The sequence below is a fragment of the Dromiciops gliroides genome, chromosome 1, assembly GCF_019393635.1.
Source record: "Dromiciops gliroides isolate mDroGli1 chromosome 1, mDroGli1.pri, whole genome shotgun sequence".
In the NCBI taxonomy this organism is placed as follows: domain Eukaryota; kingdom Metazoa; phylum Chordata; class Mammalia; order Microbiotheria; family Microbiotheriidae; genus Dromiciops; species Dromiciops gliroides.
In genome coordinates this window covers 529,710,726-529,733,833 of record NC_057861.1, presented here as the reverse complement: position 1 = coordinate 529,733,833, position 23,108 = coordinate 529,710,726, and the positions used below count along the sequence as shown (strand labels likewise).

Sequence of the window (23,108 nt, the reverse complement as noted above, 5' to 3'; positions counted from 1 at the left end):
AAATTTGTGTGATGGACCTCCTATAGTGGGAAAGTTATATGAACAAGACCAAACCATGTTGAAGGGGTCTTTGGGCTAAGAGATGGCCATAGATCTCATTTTATTAGTAACTCACCATCCGTATTAGTAAAATTATTAAAATACCCAGATACAATGTTTCTCATATTTTTAATCATCACAAGTTTCATAGACCATTTTAGTAGTCTAGAAAAGCCCATGGACCCCTTCTCAAGATGATGTTTTAAATACATAAGATACAGAAAATTCAAAAGAAACTAAACTTTTCAAAAAATAGTTATCCAATAACTTATATTTCCCATGTGAAAAATCCTTTTTTTTAATGCCCAGCACTGTGTATCACTCAAGGTAAATGATTACTAAATGTTCATTAAAAGATTTTTGTTAACATAATTGTGATGATGAGATTATTTGACAAATCACTTTTAATTTTAATAGTAGCTTACACTTTCTGAAGCTATTTCATGAGTCAATGAATCTCATTTGATTCTCACAACAACTTGATGAGATAATTAGTAAACTGAAGCACAAAAAAGCTGTCTTGTTGCCTTGGCTCAGCCACTGACTCATAATTCCAGGTCTTTGAAATCTATTCATTCTTTCTGTTAGTACATGGCATATTTTCTGACCTAAAACTTCACATTCAGTCTTTCTTACCTAAGCATAAACATCTGGAGATAAATCATTCTATGTAGTCAGTTGAAAGGCATAGAGATCTTTCAAAACTGGATTCAAAATCAAGACATGTTAGGTTCAAGTTCTGCCTCTCGTACATGCTGGTTGTGTGACCCTGGGAAAGATAATTGATCAATATTGGAGGTAACTCTCTAAGACTATAAGTTGTGGGGGAAATCAGGTGGTAATAACACCTGGGATTTCTTATGCCTGTGAAATCCCAGGTCTGGTCATTATCCCTTAGAGCAGGAGTTTTTAAACTGTGGGTCACAATTCCATATGGGGTCAGGTAACTGAATGTTAGGGTCATGAAAAACTTGGCAGTAAGTGTTTGATTTGTATACCTATTTTATACATCTATATACCTGGTGTCATGTAACCATTTCTCTGGTGAAAAAGGGTCATGACTGAGAAAAGTTTAAGAAGCCCTTCCCTAGAGCACTGAGGTCACAGGGCTCAAAAGGAAATTCCCTTTGAAAAATGGCTAAATCTTCCAGAGAGTGTTACATTAGTCTAGACAGTTTTTGTAATTAGACTTCAAGGTTTTTTCGATATCTTAGAAGATTTTTAGTGAATTTGATTTCTTTTGTTTCCTCCTAGTATTTGTTATTATAATGAAGAAATATTATATTTTTGTGGATTTATTTTGTAAACAACCATTAATTTAATTTAACTAATTTAATGTAGGAAGTATCTCAATTAGTTTCTTAGCTGATGCTCTATGATTGCCTATGTTAGCAGTCTAAAAATGGCAAAATTTCATGTTCTTTTTGTCAATGTTTGACCTATTTTGTTCAACTTTTCTTATGTGTATTGCCAGAATTTTTTAAATTACGTGAACAAATAAGTATCTTTGCTTTAGTCATCTAATTTAAGGAAAGTTTTAATATTTCCCCACTAAAAGTTATGTTACCTCATGGCTATAAATATATGGATATTAAAATATTATAAAATGACCCTTCAATGCATATTTCTTTTAGGTTTGTTGTTTTACAACAGAAATGAGTGTCGCTCACAGTCAAGGGTTTTTTCTTTGTATATTAACACAATTCTGATTGGTTTTTTTTTGTTTTGTTTGGTTTTGGTTTTGGTGAGGCAATTGGGGTAAAGTGACTTGCCCAGGGTCACACAGCTAGTAAGTGTTAAGTGTCTGAGGCCAGATTTTAACTCAGGTCCTCCTGACTCCAGGGCCAATGCTCTATCCACTGCACCCTCTAGCTGCCCCTGGGTTTTTTTAAAATAACACTTACTCATTTTCTTAATTGTTCATTTCTTTTTTAACCATTTATTTATTTTGAAGTTTTCAAGATTGATTTATATAAGCTTTTGAATTTCATATTTTTTCCATCCCTCTTCTCCAAGACAACATACAGTTTGATATGTTATTGTGAGTGCAATCATATTAAATATGTTTTCATATTAGTCATGATGTGAAAGGAAAAACAGAACAAAAAGGGGAAACCATGAAAAACAAAAAATCAAAGAGAAAATAATATGCTTCAATCTGCATACAGACTCCATAGTTCTTTCTCTAGATGTAGATGGCATTTTACATCATAAGTATTTTGGAATTGTCTTGGATCATTGGATCATTTTCTCAGCAATACTGCTAGGTCATAGTTGACCATCACACAAAGTTGCTTTTACTATCATCAATGTTCTCCTAGTTCTGCTCACTTGACTCAGCATCAGTCCATGTAGGTCTCTCTCTGATTTTTTTTTTTTTAAATCCACCAGCTCATCATTTCTTTTAGCACAATAGTATTCCATTACATTCATATATCACAACTTCTTTAGAGATTTCCCCATTGATTGTGATTCCTTCAATTTCCAATTCTTTGCCAACAATTTTTAATTTCTTAAATGCTAATTGCCTTCTTCATACTGCATCTCCAACTTTTTTCTCTCTCTCAATCTCTCTCTCTCTCTCTCTCTCTCTCTCTCTCGCTCTCTCGCTCTCTCGCTCTAGCTCTGTCTTGCCTTACCCATCTCCCATGAAGTGGAATTCCTATCTGTGAATAACTGCCTAACACCAATATTTACATGCTTTCATTAATTTACTGAGAACTAAAGAACAATATATTACTATATATCCTCCTCATACAGTGTTAGAACCACTTTCCCACCATGATCAGGACATGGATTTTATTTTTATATGGCTTACTTATGTTTCTAGCAATAGTGCTGCATTTATATTTATCAATCAATGAAAATTTTTGAAAGCCAACTGAAAATATGATACTAGGCTAGACATAGTCAAAGATTTAAATGAAGAATAACATGTATGGACAGCTAGGTAGCACAATGGATAAAACACTGGCCCTGGATTCAGGAGAACCTGAGTTCAAATCCAGCCTCAGACCCTTGACACAGTCACTAGCTGTGTGATTCTGGGCAAGTCACTTAATCCTCATTGCCCTGAAAAAAAAAAAAAAAAACCAAGAATAACACATAGTCTTTGGTTTTGAGGAGCATATAGTCTGCTTATGGAAATAAGTCCTTTATACATCAAGAAATTAAGTAAAACAAAAGGCAATGTGGGTCAAATGAACAGAAGATCACACAAGTACCATAGAAGTCTGAGATCACTCGGGCTTCAATGAACAAGGAAGGATTGAAGGTACACCTAGAAGAATATCATCAATTGGATAGATAAAGAGATGATGGATGATCATTCCCAGTGAGGAAAACAGTGAGTATGTGGTCAACCTGGAAACAAGCAAGGGGATCTCAAGAGATTGTGTACATAACAGCCTATTTAAATTCACTTCTCCCTGGACATGAAGAATACTTCATTCTGATTATCATCATCACTCATTTATTTAGCATTTTAAAGCTTAAGCGGTGTTTTGCTCATAATAACCTTAAGTGTTATGCCAAAACAAGTATTGTCTCCATTTTACAGAAGAGAAAATTGAGGCAAGACTGGTTAAATTACTTGCCAATGGTCCCAAAGCACATGGGCCCATAAATTTGATGACAGTATTAATTTCACCTTTTTTGTTGTTGTTAAATTGTTACAGTTGTATCCAGCTCTTCGTGACCTCATTTGGAATTTTCTTGATGAGGGAACTGAAATGGTTTGCCGTTTCCTTCTCAGTCAATTTTGCAGGCTAAGAACTGAGACAAATAACCTTAAGTGATTTGCCCAGGGTCACATAACAAGTAAGTATCTGAGGTCAAATTTAAATCTATAAAGATGAATTTTCCTGATTCCAAGACAAGTGCCCTATCCACTATGCAACCTAGTTGCCCAATATGTTTTCTACTTTACACCACATTAAATTTTACTTGGAAAATTTTTATTTTTAGTGATATATATGTACATGCGATACCAGGATTTTGTATTTAATGCTCTAGAAAATGAAAAGAATGGAAATTTGACTAGGAGAATGGTACCTTGCAAAAATAACATTTTAGGAATAATAATCTAGTATGAATCCAGAAGACTGACTCATGTAGGGAGAGATTCAAGGGAGGAACCCCATTTACACACCTACTCCAGTACTGTAGCAATGTGGGGATAAAATAATGTAGGTTTCCACTAGAGTGGTCAAATAGAATGGCAATGATTAAATAAATACTAGAAAAATTACGAAAGAAAAATTGATTACTCTGGTGAAATAAAAAGTGTCAAACATCTTAGAATGTGGAAGTTGGAAGAACATCTAGTCTTTCTCCCAACACTGTTAACGTCCATCATTGACTTTTCTTTCAAATATTCAAAGCCCTTTTTTAATAGGACAAGGACTTAAATTTATTGCGTAAGAGGGAGATTAAAAATAACAGAATTTTATTGAACTGGCCTTGTACAGAATGATTGTGTAAGCAGGAATAAACTTTGACCAGGCTTGGCGTTCAAGTGGCCCCAAATCTTTTCCTGTGGTTTTTTTTTTGTTTTGTTTGTTTTTTTGTGGGGTAAATGAGGGTTAAGTGACTTGCCCAGGGTCACACAGCTACTAAGTGTCAAGTGTCTGAGGCTGGATTTGAACTCAGGTCCTCCTGAATCCAGGGCTGGTGCTTTATCCACTGCACCACCTAGCTGCCCCCTCTTTTCCTGTTTTGATTGTACCTCAACCACAACATATCCTTCAGTGAAATGGGTGCCAACCACTTATTTTAGGAGAGCTGTTTTGACTATTTACAAGCTTGGGTATAAATGTTTTCTTTTAATTTTTTTGTCACCTGAAAGAAAGCCTATTCTGTATTTGATAAATTGTTAACTTAATTGTTAACTTAAATATTGACTGAAGGTCTTTTTACCATTTGCAGTGACAATAAGAAAGGAGACAAATTCTGATGTTCTTGGGTGAAACCCTGAATGGGAACACAACCAAAAGAATGTGACTTTTAAGGAATCTTCAGTACTGAACTTGAACCAAGTAAACCCAAGGTTTTTGTCAGTGCTTATACTCAAATGTTTGTGGAAAGAATGGAAAAGGAAAAAAGAGCTGACCTATTTATTGACATATCAAGCTATGAATGGTTAAATCAATATCCGTATAACTGTTCTGATCAGAAATTGGCCAAAAAAAATTTAAGGTAATCAAAACCAAGACATTGCCCATCAAACTAAATGATATTGATATGATATTAAAGGATACTAGACATCAAACAAGAGTTTTCCAGAAATGTCTTCAGTGATTTGCAGAAGCATAGTTGTCCAATGAAGAATATTAAAGAAATTATGTTTTGTTTTTTCTCCAGTTAGAAATAAAGGCAATTTTTAACATTCAGGATTTTTTTTAACTTTTGCATTGCAAATTTCCTTTCTCCCTCCCTTACTTTCCCCCTCCCAAAGGAAAGAAGCAATTTGATATAAGTTATACATGTTCAGTCATGCAAATTATATTACCATGGTAGTAATTTTGTGAAAGAAGACAGAAATGGGGAAAAATGGAAAAAAAAACAGAAAGTAAAAAAAAAAAGTATGCTTCAATTAAATGCAGAATATTACAAAAGAAACTTGCTCCCAACATTACTATTTTCAGTATAACTGTAATCATTAAAGACTATTGTTAGTAAAAATAATGAACAGATACTCAATTCATGGTTTTCTCTATGTTCATCTATTGAAAGACTATAGCCTAGAATTATCAAGTAGTACTAATCTACTATGGGTCATTACTTTTGCAACATGATCAGCTGGATCAGAGTTTGTGACACTTTACACCTCAGAACATTAAATATTAGCCCTCAGACAGAGAAATCTCCAAGAGACTATCTGCAATACCTAACTACTCAATCTCTGCTGATGAAAAACAATTTCTTTCTTTGGTTCACAAGGTAAATCAAGTTACTTTTGAACTCCTAGGATTCAGTGGCTTTAGACCATAGTAGGCTGTAGATGGGGGTGATAGAAGGAGATAGAGGATGGCTAGTGTTGGTTTGCATTCTTGGTCCTTTTTACACGCTGCAGGACAATGGGTACAAGTGGTGCAAGGAATGGCTCATTGCTCAGCTTCAGAGGAATCTGAAACAATAAGAACAATTACCATTTCAATAAATAGCCATTGCCAAACAATGCGGGGTGGGAAGTGAAGTGGTTACCAATATTTATGATATGGAAAAGAAGATCATACAAATGAAGAAAAACTAGCTAGAATGCCATGCAAAGGAGGGTTAGATTAATATGATTGTAATACAACACCAGTGTAGGTTTGACATCAGAGATCATCACAAAATATAAGAAATACACATTAACTATGTACTTGGATTTTAACCCTAGTCTAAGATAGAATCAAAAGTCTTGCTGATAAAAAGTCTTGCTGAAATTAAGAGATTTTATTCACTTCCATCACCTTTAACACTGCCTATTTTTCTCTTATAAAATAAAGAAATGAAAAAGGTCTGCTATACTTTGGTGTTCAAAAACCATAGTTTGTAACCAAGAATTTCATATTATTGCTATGATAGTTAAATCAAATTAATCATGAAGCCAATAATACTTTTATTATTTTTCTTTTGGACTTCTGTATAGTTCCATATTTTAAATGGCAACAATTTTAATAGGCTGCTCACAATAAATAGGAAAATTGTGTTGAATTAAATTCATCCGTGTGGCATAGGACATTTTTAACTTTAAAAATAAAATCATTGGGGACAGCTAGGTGACGCAGTGGATAAAGCAGCGGCCCTGGATTCAGGAGGACCTGAGTTCAAAACTGGCCTCAGACACTTGACCCTGGGCAAGTCATTTAACCCTCATTGCCCTACAAAAAATAAAAATAAAATAAAATAAAATCCTCTTGATAAAAACCCCATCCTAGGAATTGAAAGAAAAGATGCTACTCCTCATCTGTGTCTCTTTACAAGTTCTAAAGGAAAATTCCTGCAGGAGTCGGCAAGTAGCAACTTTCATACTCGTAAGTACAAATCTAATCCCAAGGCAGTTTCGGAGACCAGCACCAAAGGGCAGGTACACATAGGGGTTGATGCTCTCCCTGTTTTCCTTGCTGAATCTGTGTTTTTTTTTTCAAAATGGCAGGAGAAAAGAGTTAAATCAAATGAAAAAAAGAAAATCCAAGACTTATCAGAACAATGAATCTGCCTCTGGAATTGATGTATCAATCAATAAAGATTTACTTAGTACCTTCTATGTGCCAGGATCTGTGCTACGTGCTGGAGATATGTAAAGAAGTCAAGGATATATGTTGCCCTCAAGGACCTTATAATCTACTAGTGGTGAAGTCAATATGCAAAGAAATATATAAAATGCAAGATACATACAGGATAAATAGGAAATAACAGAGGGAAGGCACTGGAATTAAGAGTGGTTAAGGAAGGTTTCCTATAGAAGTTCAGATTTGAATTGGGATTTAAAGGAAGGTAGGGTGATCATTAGTCAAAACAGACAAAGATAAACATTGCAGGCATGGGAAACAGGGAAGGAGCTTGGAGCTGAAATGGATTGACTTCTTTGTGAAATATCCAGGAGACCAGTGAAACTGGATCAAAGTGTAGGTGACAGGGAGCAAGGTGGGAAAGGATTGGATAGATATTAGGAGGCTAGGGTAAGAAGTATGTTGAATGCCAAATAGAGCATTTTGTATTTGCTCCTGGAGGCACAAGGGAATCACTAGAGTTTATTGAGGATGGGGGTTCCATAATCATCCCTGAACTTCAGAAACATCACTTTCATGGCAGAATGGAGACTGGATTGATGTGGGGAGAAAGCTGAGGCAGGTAGACTCACATCAGGCTATTATAATAATCCAGATGACATGATAAGGTACTGCACTATAGTGGGAGCAGCATCAGAGGAGATAACATTTTTTTTTTTTGGAGATAATATTTTTGAAAAAGGAAGAAGAAGAATAAGGAGGAGGAGGATAAGAAGGATAAGAAAGGAGAGGAAGAGGAGGAGGAGGAAGAAGAGGAGAAGGAGAAGAAGGAAAAGGAGGACAAGAAAGAGGAGGAGGAGGAGGAGAAGAAGAAGGAGAAGAAGAAGGAGGAGGAGGAGGAGGAGGTAAGGAGCAACATACAGTTATCAATCATAACTGTGAATGTAAATCAAATAAATTTACACACAACATGGAAGCAGTTGGTGAATACATTAGAAAGCCAAATCCAGCAATGTGTTGTTTATAGGAAACACACTTGAAACAGAAAGAAACACACATAGATTAAACAAAAATGACTATAGCAGAATCTGTTATGCTTCAGTTGAAGTAAAGTAGGCAGAGATAATGATCATGATCTCAGACAAATGAAAAGCAAAACTTTACCTAATTAAAAGAAAAAAACTGATGAGCAGGAGGAGTTCAGAAAAACCTGGAGGGTCTTGCGTGGGCTGATGATGAATGAGATGAGCAGAACTAGAAGAACATTGTACACAGTATCATCAACATTGAGTGTTGACCTACTGTGATGGACTATATTCTTCTCACCAATGCAATGGTACAGAAGAGTTCCAGGGAACTCATGATAGAAGAGGATCTCCAAATCCAAGAAAAAAAAAAAAAGAACTATGGAGTATAGATGCTGATTGAACCATACTATTTCTTTTGTTTTGGGTGCTGTTGTTTTTTTTTTCTATTTTGAGGTTTTGCATTACTGCCCTGATTTTTTCTCTTATAACAGGATTAATGCAGAAATAGGATTAATGTTATTATGGATATATATATGTATATGTATATGTATATAGATATATAGATATAACCTATATCAGATTACCTGCTGTCTAGGGGAGGGGGGAGGGAGGGGAGGGAGGGAGAAAAATCTGAAATTGTAAAGCTTGTATAAACAAAAGTTGAGAACTATCTTTATATGTAACGGAAAAAATAAAATACCTTATATGTAAAAAAAATTAAAAATTAAATTAAAAAAAATTTTTTTAAAAAGAAATAAACTACATTTTGTCAAAAGGTACCACAAAGAATGAAATAATAGCAACACTAAATATAGATGCACTACATGGAAACACATTAAAATTCTTAAAGGTAAAGTTAAAGGAGGAGGAAATAGTAAAATTGTACTATTGGGGATTTTCAGTATGCCTCTCCCAAAACTAAATATATCTAGTTCAAAAAATAAATTAAATAAAGAATTATGAATTCTTAGTGCAGATTGAAGCATATTGCTTTTCATTTGATTTTTCTTATTTTTTGCATAAGGTTAAAATGGATACACTTTTGCATGACTTCACATATAAAATTCATCATATTGCTTGCCTTTTCTATGGGTGGGGAAAGGGTCATATGGAGGGAAAGAATTTGGAAATGAAATTTTAAACGTTAATGAAAAAAATTAAAAAGAGACAAAAAAATTCAGACATCAATATATCTGCCTTAAGATAGTGACATCAAAAGTAATACTTGTCTGACTTCAGAGCAATGCTTTCATATTAAGTTGCTCTATCTGTTATTTGTCATTTTTTTAAAAATCCCAAGGTGGGCTTGAAAGGCAGAAATTTCAACAGATTTTTTTGGGCTGCTGAGTGGTGCAGTGGTTAGAGAATCCAAACTGGAGGCAATGACCTGAGTTCTGTGGGTGTTAAAATTGGCCCCAGGCTGCCTGAGCAGAGCTGCCCTTCCCCCTCCACTTCAGCCGGGAGAGGGGGGCCTCTGAGCAAGGCTAAGCTGTGCGAAGGAAAAGCCCCAGGAAAGGCACGGAGCAGCCTGTGCACACAGGGAAGAGGCGCACGAAAAACTGGAGAGACACTGGGGTTTGCTTTGCCTAGCCCCCAGCTCTCGGCGCGGGCAGCACGGGGCTTGGGCAGCCCTGGGGAGACCTGCCAGAGTTTCACCTGAGAGAGAAGGTTAATAAAAAGAGATGCTGGGCGGTTCCCAACAGTACGGAGTTAGGGGCTGTTCAGGGGTCATCACTACAGCAGACAGGGAAGATGAAGAAAGACCTAGTGAGAAGGTAGAGAGACGCCCAAGAAACGAGGGTGCTAAGGGGTTTTTCAGGGGGGTCAACAAAATGAAGGGGGCTTGGAGTTAGAAGAATGGAGCGGAGCAGTGAAACAGGGGCTTTTGAGTTAGAAGAAGCACAGGACTGGGGGCAGCTAGATGGCACAGTGGATAAAGCATCAGCCCTGGATTCAGGAGTACCTGAGTTCAAATCCAGTCTCAGACACTTGACACTTACTAACTGTGTGACCCTGGGCAAGTCACTTAACCCCCATTGCCCCGCAAAAAAAAGGAAGAAGAAGAAGCACAGGACTGAGCAAGTTGGAGAGAATTGAAGGAGAACCAGTTTGAGCGAGGCATTGCTGCAGGCCATAGTGGCAGTGGCCAGTATACCCTTAGGCAAGAGAGACCACCAGAATGAAGTCAGGTCATAGTTTCATTTTGTTATCCTTGTTTCTACATTTAACTCTAACTTTATTCACCTAAATAAACCCTATATTTGCTTTAATTAAAAGAGGCATTTTAATCATTTTTTTCTTATCAGTCTGAGAAGCAGTGTGGGATTTTTTAAATGGCCCTAACAGACTGGCTTAGACAATTAATAGCAGTCAGCAAGCCATCCAGTCAAAAGTCAACAGATTAGGGCCCAGTCAGTAAGTTAAAATAATTCTTACAGTTCAAATCTGAGTTTGGACTGTTACTAGTTGTGTGACCCTGGGCCATATTTGCCTCCATTTCCTTATTCTAAAATGAACTGGGAAAGTAAGTGGCAAACCACTCCAGTATCTCTGCCAACAAAACCCTAATGGAGGTCATGAAGAGTAAGTCATTACTGAACAACAAGTAAATAATAATAAAAATTTTAAAATAAGTCTTCAAAGTCCAAAGAAGAAGAGGTTGAAAGAAGAAAAAGGGGAGGTACCTATCACAGATAAATTTTGTACATTTTTATTTTACTGTAACTTTTTAAGAAAATTAGCCAGAATGGAAAGAAGAGAAATAGAATAATAGTAGGGAGGGAATAATCAAGTGAAGATATATTCAAGATATTTAAAAAAAACATGGGCAGATTTGTAGGCAGGAGGAAATGAGTCAGTAGACAGGGATAGATTGAAAATAAGTATGAGTGGGAATGACAGAGGGAGCAATCTGAAAGAAGAGATGAGATCACTTGAACAAGAAGAGGAGTTAGCTGTGTTCAGGAATAAGGTTACGTTTTGATGTGATACAGGTGTAAAGGAGGGAGTAATGACAAAAGGCATGTGAGTGATGGGAGATTAGGAAGAGGGAAAAAGGAGTTCACTGTGAATGGCCTCAAATTTTTCTGTAAAACATGAGGGAAGTTTCTCAGGTTAGGCAATGGAAAAAAGAAAAGCAATGGGAGTTCTGAGGAGGGAGAAAAATGTTTGGAAGAGTCACTGTGTAAAATGAGATCATTAGTGTCCTTAGCCATATACCTAAAGTGGTTTCAGATAGGGGTTTTGTCAGGGGTCTTTCTGACTGTGACGGTAGCACCAGGTATTCTGGATGATATGCCCTGAAAAATTTAGTCACTCCTAAGTGCTTAAAGAATATCTACAAATAAGTGATACAGCAAACTAATTACAATTGTTTGCATTGACCCTGAAATAGACAACCTATAAAAGAACTAATTAAAAGATTCAAATATCATAGAATTTAAAACTGGGGGGGATCTTGGATGGCATATAGTTTAAAGACTCACTTTTTCAGCTTGGAAACTCTAATAATAACCCAGTTACAAAGCCCAGTTTTGTTTTGTTTGTTTTTTTGGTGAGGCAATTGGGATTAAGTGACTTGCCCAAGGTCACTTGCCCAGTAAGTGTCAAGGGTCTCAGGCCAGATTTGAACTCAGGTCCTCCTGAATCCAGAGCCAGTGCTCTATGCACTGCGCCACCTAGGTGCCCCCTAAAGCCCAGTTTTAACACTTCTTAGCTGCAGGGCAAATGCCAAGTCACTTAATGGATATAAGCTTCAGTTCCTTCATCCATAAAAGAGGGACAATAATGCCTAATGTGGCTATCTCAAAGCTATGAAAATAGCTACAGTAGGCACTATACAAGGTTTTTGTGACAATTTAAGTTACAAACCGAGTCATCAAACTAAGCAAGACACAAAGCCAATATTCAAAGCCTGATCCTGTCTCCCACTTGAGTGTTCTCTCCAAATTGTCTCAAATGACCTCATTAAGCAACCTTTTACTTTGTTTAGAAAAATAAAAAGCATGTACCGTTCAGGGCGGAACTCCTCTGGTTCTGGCCAGTATTCTGAGTCATGATGAAGGACATAGGGTGGGATAATGACCACTGTTCCTTTAGGAATCATCAGTCCCTTGATCTCAATACTTTTCTTAGCAAATCTTTCAATCCTACCACCTATGGGGAAGATTCTGAGATTTTCATGCATCACCATGTCTAGGTACTCCATCTGTACTAGGGCATCATAGGTGATTGCTTCCTGCAAAGAGAAGCAAATGATATTAAGTACTAAGTCCTAAATACTAAGGGGACATGGAGGGCGGAGCCAAGATGGCGGAGAGGAAGCAGCAAGCTGCCTGAGCTCTCCTTCTGTTCCCTCAAAACGAACATTAAATCAAGCCTCTGGACGGATTCTGAAACTACAGAACCTGCAAAGAGACAGAGAGACACAGTCCTCCAAGCAGAGATAATTTAGAAGACTTCAGGAAAAGGTCGGTCTGACTCAGGCAAAAGGGAGGCCCAGCGCAGGGCAGAAACCCAGCGCCGAGGGGGTCGGGGCAAGTCAGCAGGAGCTGCGGGCCACAGCCAAACAACTGAGGCTCCCGGAACCTGGTTCAAAAATCTGGTGGCCAAGAAGGACAGTGGAAAAACCTACCTGCACCAGCCGAGAGGGCCACGAACAGCGGGATCAGACGCCGGGGTCTGGCGCCTGGCTGGCCGAGCACAATCAGACAGGAAGTGCAGGGCGGGGGATCTCCACACACCATAAAGGCCTCAGAGTAAAAGCCCGGTCACACAGCACCTATACACCTGCACAAGAAGCCCAAAACAGGGACCCTGGTGCCCCCAGAGCAGACCTCAACTTAAAGAATAAATAAATAGGCTGCAATAATGAGTAAGAAGCAAAAAAGAGCCCTCTCCATTGAGAGTTTCTGTATCAATAGGGAAGAAGCCAACACAAACTCAGATGAGGACAATAGCCTCAAATTGGCTACATCTGAAGCCACACAAGGGAAGGTGAATTGGTCGCAAGAACAAAAGGCCTTCCTGGAAGAGCTCAAAAAGGATTTTAAAAATCAATTGCAAGAGGTAGAAGAAAAAATGGGGAGAGAAATGAAAGCAAAACAAAAAAACTATGAAAAAAGAATCAGCAGCTTAGAAAAGGAAGCTGAAGAAAGCAAAGCCTTAAAAAATTCATTTGGCCAAATGGAAAAAAAGCTGCATAATCTCACTGAAGAAAACAATACCTTAAAAAATTCACTTAGCCAAATGGAAAAAAAGGTGCATAAACTCACTGAAGAAAACAATGCCTTAAAAATTAAAGTGGGACAGTTGGAAGATAAGGAATCCATGAGACACCAAGAATCAGTCAAGCAGAATAAAAAAAATGAAAAAATAGAAGAAAATGTGAAATACCTCATTGGAAAGACAACTGATCTGGAAAACAGATCAAGGAGAGACAATTTGAGAATCATTGGACTGCCTGAAAGCCATGACCAGAAAAAGAATCTAGACACCATATTCCAGGAAATTATTAAGGAGAACTGCCCTGATATCATAGAATCAGAGGATAAAATCATCATTGAAAGATCGACCGATCACCTCCTGAAAGAGACCCCAAAAGGAAAACTCCAAGGAATATTGTAGCCAAATTCCAGAATTATCAGGTGAAGGAGAAAATACTCCAAGCAGCCAGAAAGAAGCAATTTAAATATCATGGAGCCACAGTCAGGATTGCTCAGGACCTGGCAGCTTCAACATTAAAGGACCGCAAGGCTTGGAATATGATATTCCGGAAAGCAAAGGAGCTTGGATTGCAGCCGAGAATCTCTTACCCAGCAAAAATGTGCATTTTCTTTCAGGGGAAAAGATGGACATTTAATGACATTGGGGACTTTCAATCTTTCCTGGTGAAAAGACCAGAACTGAATAGAAAATTTGATCTCAACATACAAGACTCAAGAGAAGTTTAAAAAGGTAAACAGAGGGGAAAAAAAAGTTACCCTATTAGGTTAAACTGTTTATATCTCTACACAGGAAGATAATACTCATAACTCTTAAGAACTGTAAATGTATTTGGGCAGAGAGAAGGACTTTATATAGAGGGTATAAATATAAATTGTCTTTGATGTGATGATACAAAAGAATTAAGGGGATAAAAAGGGAGTCTATGGGGAGGAGAGGAAAGGGGAGGTGGAATGGGATGAATTATATCATATGAAGAGGTGGAAAAAAACCTATTACAATAGAGGGAAAGAAAGGAGGGGGGAACTTGGTTTCAACCCTATTCTCATTAGATTTGACTCAGAGGGAATAACATATATGTTCATTGGGATAAAGAAACTTAACTCATTCTTTAGGGAAACAAAAGGGGAAGGGAAAGGGGGGGACTGATAGAAGGGAGGACAAAAGCAAGGGAGAAAAGGGTAAAGAAAAGAGAGGGGGGTGATAAAAAGGGAGGGCAGATCGGGGGAGGCAGGGGTAAGAAGTAAAACGTCGGTGAGGAGGAATAGGGTGAAAGAAGGGGGGAAAAGTACAAAGGGGGTAAATAGAATGGAGGGGAATAGACAGTCAGTAATAATAACTGTGAATGTGAATGGGATGAACTCTGCTATAAAATGGAAGCAAATTGCAGAGTGGATTAAAAAACAGAACCCTACAATATGCTGTTTACAAGAAACACATTTGAAGCAGAGAGATACACACAGAGTAAAGGTAAAAGGCTGGAGCAGAATATATTATGCCTCAGCTAAAGTAAAAAAGGCAGGGGTAGCAATCCTTATCTCAGACAAAGTGCAGGCAAAAATAGATCTCATTAAAAGAGATAAGGAAGGAAATTACATCTTACTTAAAGGTACTATAGATAATGAAGTAATATCAATATTAAATATGTATGCGCCAAGTGGTATAGCATCCAAGTTCTTAGAGGAGAAGTTAAATGAGTTACAAGAGGAATTAGACAGTAATACTATACTAGTGGGGGATCTGAATCTCCCCCTCTCAGAATTAGATAAATCTAGCCAAAAAATAAATAAGAAAGAAGTGAAAGAGGTGAATAGATTACTAGAAAAGTTAGACATGATAGATGTCTGGAGAAAATTGAATGGGGATAGAAAGGAATATACCTTTTTCTCAGCAGTACATGGCACATTTTCAAAAATTGACCATGTATTAAGGCACAAAAACATCATAGTCAAATATAGAAAGGCAGAAATAGTAAATGCATCCTTCTCAGATCATGATGCAATAAAAATTACATGTAAGAAAGAGCCAGGGAATAGTAGAATGAAAATCAATTGGAAACTAAATAATTTCATTCTAAAGAATGAATGGGCCAAACAAGAAATCATAGAAACAATCAATAACTTTATCCAAGAGAATGACAATAATGAGACAACATACCAAAATCTATGGGATGCAGCCAAAGCAGTGCTTAGGGGAAAATTTATAGCTCTGACTGCTTACATGAATAAAAAAGAGAAAGAGGAGATTAATGAATTGGGCATGCAACTTAAAAAGCTAGAAAAAGAACAAATTAGAAATCCCCAATTAGACACTAAATTAGAGATCCTGAAAATTAAAGGAGAAATTAATAAGATTGAAAGCAAAAAAACTGTAGAATTAATCAATAAAACTAAGAGCTGGTTTTATGAAAAAACCAATAAAATAGATAAAATATTGGTTAATTTGATTTAAAAAAAGAAAGAAGAAAACCAAATTACCAGTATCAAAAATGAAAAGGGTGATGTTACCACCAATGAAGTAGAAATTAAAGAAATAATTAGGAAATATTTTGCCCAACTGTATGCCAATAAATTTGACAATCTAAATGAAATGGATGAATATTTAAAAAGATACAAACTGCCCAGGTTAACTGAAGAGGAAATAAAATCCTTAAATAAACCCATATTAGAAAAAGAAATTGAACAAGCTATTAATGAACTCCCTAAGAAAAAATCCCCAGGGCCAGATGGGTTTACGGGTGAATTTTACCAAACATTTAAAGAACAATTAATTCCAATATTATACAAATTATTTGGAAAAATAGGTGAAGAAGGAGTTCTACCAAATTCATTTTATGACACAAATATGGTGGTGATACCAAAACCAGGCAAAGCAAAAACAGAGAAAGAAAATTATAGACCAATCTCCCTAATGAATATTGATGCTAAAATCTTAAATAAGATATTAGCAAGGAGATTACAGCAAGTGATCACCAGGATAATACACTATGACCAGGTGGGATTTATACCAGGAATGCAGGGCTGGTTCAACATTAGGAAAACTATTAACATAATCAACCACATCAATAAGAAAACCAACCAAAATCATATGATTATCTCAATAGATGCAGAGAAAGCTTTTGACAAAGTACAGCACCCATTCCTAATAAAAACACTAGAGAGTTTAGGAATAGGTGGAGCTTTCCTTAGAATAATCAACAGTATCTACCTAAAGCCATCCTCAAGTATTATATGCAATGGAGATAAATTAGAGGCCTTCCCAATAAGATCAGGGGTGAAACAGGGATGTCCATTATCACCCCTATTATTTAATATTGTTCTAGAAATGTTAGCTTTAGCAATCAGAGAAGAGAAGGGAATTAAAGGAATTAGAATAGGCAAGGAGGAAACAAAACTATCACTCTTTGCAGATGATATGATGGTATACTTAAGGAATCCTCGAGAATCAAGTCAAAAATTACTTGAAACAATTAACAACTTTAGCAAAGTAGCAGGATATAAAATAAATCCACATAAATCATCAGCATTTCTATACATGACCAACAAAGTCCAGCAGCAAGAGATAGAAAGAGAAATTCCATTTAAAGTAACGGTAGATAATATAAAATACTTGGGAGTCTACTTGCCAAGACAAACCCAGGAACTCTATGAACACAACTACCAAACACTCTTCACACAAATCAAATCAGATCTAAATAATTGGAAAGATATCAATTGCTCATGGATAGGCAGAGCTAATATAGTAAAAATGACAATACTGCCTAAATTAATTTACTTATTCAGTGCCATACCAATCAGACTACCTAAAAAGTATTTTATACAGCTAGAAAAAATAATAACAAAATTCATCTGGAAAAACAAAAAATCAAGAATATCCAGGGAAATAATGAAAAAAAATTCACAGGAAGGTGGATTAGCGGTACCAAACCTGGAGCTTTACTATAAAGCGGCAGTCATCAAAACTATCTGGTACTGGCTAAAAAATAGAGTGGTAGATCAATGGAATAGGCTAGGCTCAGGAAATGCAGTAGTAAATGACACTAGTAATGTAGTGTTTGATAAACCCAAAGACTCCAGCTTCTGGGATAGGCACTCAGTATTTGACAAAAACTGCTGGGAAAACTGGAAGATAGTATGGCAGAAATTAGGCATAGACCAACATCTTACACCTTATACTAAAATAAGGTCAAAATGCATAAATGATTTAGACATAAGAGGTGATACCATAGGTAAATTAGGAGAGAAAGGAATAGTCTACCTATCAGACCTTTGGAAAGGAAAACAGTTTATGACCAAACAAGAGATAGAGTACATTATAAAATGCAAAATGGATGATTTTGATTTCATTAAATTAAAAATTTTTTGTACAAACAGAAGCAATGCATCCAAAATTGGAAGGGAGGCAGAAAGCTGGGAAACAATTTTTGAGGCCAGTGCTTCTGATAAAGGCCTCATCTCTAAAATATATAGGGAATTAAATCAAATTTATAAGAATCCAAGTCATTCCCCAATTGAGAAATGGTCAAAGGATATGAACAGGCAGTTTTCTGATGAAGAAACCAAAGCTATCTATTCCCGTATGAAAAAATGCTCTAAATCTCTAATGATTAGAGAGATGCAAATTAAAACAACTCTGAGGTACCACCTGACACCTATCAGATTGGCTAAAATGACAAAAAAGGAAGATAATAAATGTTGGAGAGGCTGTGGGAAAATTGGAACACTAATGCATTGTTGGTGGAGCTGTGAGCTGATCCAACCATTCTGGAGAGCAATTTGGAATTATGCCCAAAGGGCAATAAAGCTGTGCATACCCTTTGACCCAGCAATACCACTTTAAGTCTTTTGCCCAAAGAAATCATGGAAGGGGGAAAGGGACCCACATGTACAAAAATATTTATAGCTGCTCTTTACGTGGTAGCAAGGAATTGGAAGTTGAGGGGGTGCCCATCAATTGGGGAATGGCTGGACAAGTTGTGGTATATGAATACAATGGAATACTATTGTGCTGTAAGAAATGATGAGCAGGAAGAGTTCAGAGAAACCTGGAGGGTCTTACGTGAGCTGATGATGAGTGAGCTGAGCAGAACCAGAAGAACATTGTACACAGTATCATCAACATTGAGTGTTGACCTACTGTGATGGACTATATTCTTCTCACCAATGCAATGGTACAGAAGAGTTCCAGGGAACTCATGATAGAAGAGGATCTCCAAATCCAAGAAAAAAAAAGAAAGAAAGAACTGTGGAGTATAGATGCTGATTGAACCATATTATGTCTTTTGTTTTGGGTGCTGTTGGTTTTTTTTTTCTTCTTTCTATTTTGAGGTTTTGCATCACTGCTCTGATTCTTTCTCTTGTAACAGGATTAATGCAGAAATAGGATTAATGTTATTATGTGTATATATATGTGTGTGTGTATATATATGTATATCTATATGTATATGTATAGAGATATATAGATATAACCTATATCAGATTACCTGCTGTCTAGGGGAGGGGGGAGGGAGGGGTGGGAGGGAGAAAAATCTGAAATAGTAAAGCATGTATAAACAAAAGTTGAGAACTATCTTTACATGTAATGGAAAAAATAAAATACCTCATACATTAAAAAAAAAATACTAAGGGGACATACCGCATTTGCTTTCACACATGGTCTTAGAATATAACTCCATTGGATATCTGGGCACCAGATGTTACAGTAATATGCTCTGGAAGAAAGCTACAAAAGTATTTTACTATTGAACCTGTAGAATGTTCAGAGTCACAAGAGCTGTCAATGTGCTAATGAAGTGACGAAAAAGTTTTGAGATCTGCACCTCTATAAATGTTTTCAAAAATGAGCTGGTTGGGCTTGGGACAAAATTCTTGAACCTTCATAAAAGGAAGCATTGCCAATATGAATTTTGTTCTTCTGTTTTCTAGGTCTTCTTTGGAGCAAACCAGATTAACTATGAAATCGAGGGTGAGACAAAATCTACCCCAGTTATATTTACTTTGGATCTATGTGAAACGTGAAAAGAGCTCTTCTTTGTCTTTGTTGCTCACAAGCTTCCACTTCTTGAAATCTCTGCTTCTCTTTCCAAAATGGATTACCTTTTATCCAGATACTCTCAGATCATCATCAACGTTGGGATGCTCTAGCAGAATTTCATAACAGTTTAGTATTTTATACCTGAAGAGTACTTTTGAACAATAGATTCAAAGGAATGCATTTGCAAGAGTGGATTTTAAAAGAGATACTTGGGAATAATGCCATAGGACAATTCCTGGAGCAGCAAAATCGACGTAAGAATGTGTGGACATCATTTTGCAACCAAGGATGATTTGGAAGGTCAAAAGGAGGGAGCTGCTGTGCTAAGATAGGAGTGGAGCCCAGCCCAATAGTCACCCTAACACAGATCCAGTCCCAGGAAGGCCTCACCAGAGAAAGAGACCCTCCAGAGCCTCTGAATCAGCTGTAGTGCCAGAGTTGTCTGGAACTAACCTCATAGTCTGGTGAGAAGGCTGAGCCCTTGGCAGTGGGCAGATTACAGGGGTCTGTGCTGGTGCTGAGGCTGAACTTGGATTTTGCACCCCTGCTGGGCACCAGGAGGTAGGTATGAGTAGCAGTTGCCCAAGTCGGGGAGGGGCACAAGCTTGTCAGAACTGACAACCACAAAACACAAAGCTGGTTGATTAGCAAGTTGTTCTGGGGTCATCTATGGACCAGGAAACAAGACAGGAAAATGAAGAACTTGCTCCTCCTTAAATGATACCACCTGGGACCTCCTGAAGCTTGGGATAGTGCAGCCTGGAAACAGTGCCCCTATTTAAGGAGCTAAAAGTCAAGTAAAAGAAAGGCAAGATGAGCAGACAGAGAAAAATGATGACTATAGAAAGTTTCTTTAGTAAAAAGGAAGATTGAGGTGCACAATCAATTAGAGGAGGATGTCAATGTCAGGGCTCCTATATCTAAAGCTTCCAAGAAAAATATGACTTTCTCTCAGGCCATAGAGGTGCTCAAAAAGGACTTTGAAGATAAAGTTAGAGACATAGAGGAAAAATGTAAAGAGAAATGAGGGTGATGGAGGAAAGACATGAGAAAAAAGTCAATAGCTCGAAAAGCCAAATAGAAAAGCTCTCTGATGAAAATAATTGCCTAAGAATTAGGATTTAAAAAATGGAAGTCAGTGACTTTGTGAGAAACCAAGATACAATAAAGCAAATCCAAATGAATAAAAAATAGAGGGAAATGTGAAATATATTCTAGGAACAACTGCTGACTTGGAAAATAGGTCCAGGAGAGAGAATTTGAAAATTATTGGTCTACCTGAAAACCATGATCAAGGAAAGATCTTAGACATCATCTTCCAAGAAATTGTCAGGGAAAACTGCCCTGATACTCTAGAAGCAGAAGGTAAAATAGAAATTGAAAGAATTCACCGATCACCTCCTGAAAGAGATCCCCAAAAGAAAACTCCCAGGAATATTATAGCAAAAATCCAGGGCTCTCAGGTCAAGGACAAAATATTGCAAGCTGCCAAAAAGAAAGAATTCAAGTACTGTGGAGCCCCAGTCAGGATAGCACAAGATCTAGCAGCTTCTACATTAAAGGACTGGATGGCAAGGAATATGATATTCCAGATAGCAAAGGAATTGGGATTACAACCAAGAATCACCTACCCAGAAAAACTGATAATAATCTTTCAGAGGAAAAAATGGAACTACAATAAAAAAGAGGATTTTCAGGTATTCAGGATGAAAAGACATGAAGTGAATGGCAAATTTGACTTTTAAATACAAGACCCTAGAGAACCATAAAAAAAATGGAGTTGGGGGACATACCTGGGGTAATGCAGTGGGTGATTGTCTTGTGTCTGAGGCCAGGTTTTGACTGGGATCCCCCTGGGTCCAAGGAGGATGCTTTGTCCACTGTGTCACCTAGCTGCCCTGTGATGACATCTTTAGGGTAAAATTGAGGGGTGAGAAGAATGCACTGGGAGAGGGGGAAGGGCAGAGTTAGCATGGGGTGAAATCCTACATGAAAGAAACAGGAAAGGGCTTATGGAGTGGGGTGGGGGAGAAATGGAGAGGAGCAGGGCAGTAAATGAACTTTACATTCATCAGAATAGACTCAAAGACCTTAATCTCATCAGAATTGGCTCAAGGAAGGAATTACATATACACTCAATTGGGTAGAGTAATCTATCTAACCCTTCAGGAAAATAGGAGGGGAAGGGGATAAAGAGAAAGGGGCAAAAGAAGGAAGGGCAGATTGGGGGAGGGGACAGACAGGAGCAAATCCCTTTTGAAGAGGGATAGGGTGAAAGAAAATAGATAATAGAGTAAATATCATGGGGAAGGGAATAGGATGAAGGGAAACTATTAACAATAGTAATCATGAAAAAGAGAAAACGGGGAAAATTGTACAAACAATATTTATAGCAACTCTTTGTGGTGGCTAAGAATTGGGAATCAGGGTAATGTCCATCAATTCAGGAATGACTGAAGAAGCTGTTGGTGGTATATGATTGTAGTGCAATGGTATTGTGCTATAGGAAATGACAAACAGGATGATCCCAGAAAAACCTGGAAAGACTCATATGAACTGATGTATAGTGAAAAGAGCAGAACTGGGAGGACATTGTGCATAGTGACAGCAGTATTGTTCTATGAGCAATTGTGAATGACTTAACTACTCTCAGCAATGAAATGATCCAGACAATCCCAGGTGGCTAATGATGAAGCATACTATGCACTACCATAGAAAGAACCTACAAAAAGAGCACTTGTGGATTGAACATATATAACCTATACCATATTAGTTGCTGTCTTGTGGAGGGGGGAGGAAACAGAGAGAGGGAGAAAAATTTGGAACCTTAAATCTTATGAAAATTAGTGTTGAAAACTATCCTTACATGTAACTGGAAAAATAAAATAAATATTTGTTGCAAGAAAAAAAAAGAAATGATAAGTAGAAAAGCCTGGGAAGACTTATATGAACTGATGCAAAATGAAATGAAAAGAACCAGGAAAGCCTTGTACATGGTAACAACAGGGTTGTAATGACAATCAACTGTGAAAGACTTAGCTACTCTGAACAACACAATTATCCAAGACAATTCTGAAGGACTTATGATGTGCAGAGAATGAACCAATGGAATTTGAAAGCAAATTGAAGTATTCTGTTGTTATTCTTGTTGTTCTTGTTCTTTTAGTCTGTGTTTTCTTTTATAACATAGCTAATATGGACATAGATTTTGCATAACTGAACATGTAAAAATTAGTTCTAACCTTATGAACTCTGAAAAGGCTCTGGGATTCCCAAACTGTTTTTAGAACTGTTGTTCTAAATCTATGCATTGCATTAATTTTTTTTTTTTTTTTTGCGTTGAAAGAGAATGTTCCTCACTGGGAGTTTCTATTTGTAACAATTGGAATGACGCCACCTGCTGGAGACTTACGGTAGAAAAGCTCCACCATGAGGTGAAGGTCTCTGAGGGCAAGACCATGTGTCTTTTCTTTGGCATCAGGAAGTGACATTTGCTTGTGGGAGGAAGAAGGGGAAGGCTGGCACTCTGACTCGCTCTCTTTCCTGAGGACTCTGGTAGAGAAGGGAG

The 23,108-nt window shown here is 37.2% G+C and overlaps 1 protein-coding gene across 1 annotated transcript in view; it reads right to left on the bottom strand.

Moving 5' to 3' along the window:
• Positions 1–5,635: 5,635 nt before the first annotated feature.
• The window catches only part of LOC122746559 (cytochrome P450 3A8-like), a 58,616-nt gene continuing 41,143 nt past the window's right edge, over positions 5,636–23,108 (bottom strand). Inside the window, exons 11-13 of the mRNA XM_043992271.1 lie at positions 12,295–12,521; positions 6,992–7,154; positions 5,636–6,166 (exon numbers count right to left, since the gene is read on the bottom strand). Coding sequence (XP_043848206.1) covers positions 6,071–6,166; positions 6,992–7,154; positions 12,295–12,521 — 486 coding nt within the window. The 3' untranslated portion in view covers positions 5,636–6,070. The remainder of the gene's footprint in view (positions 6,167–6,991; positions 7,155–12,294; positions 12,522–23,108) is intronic.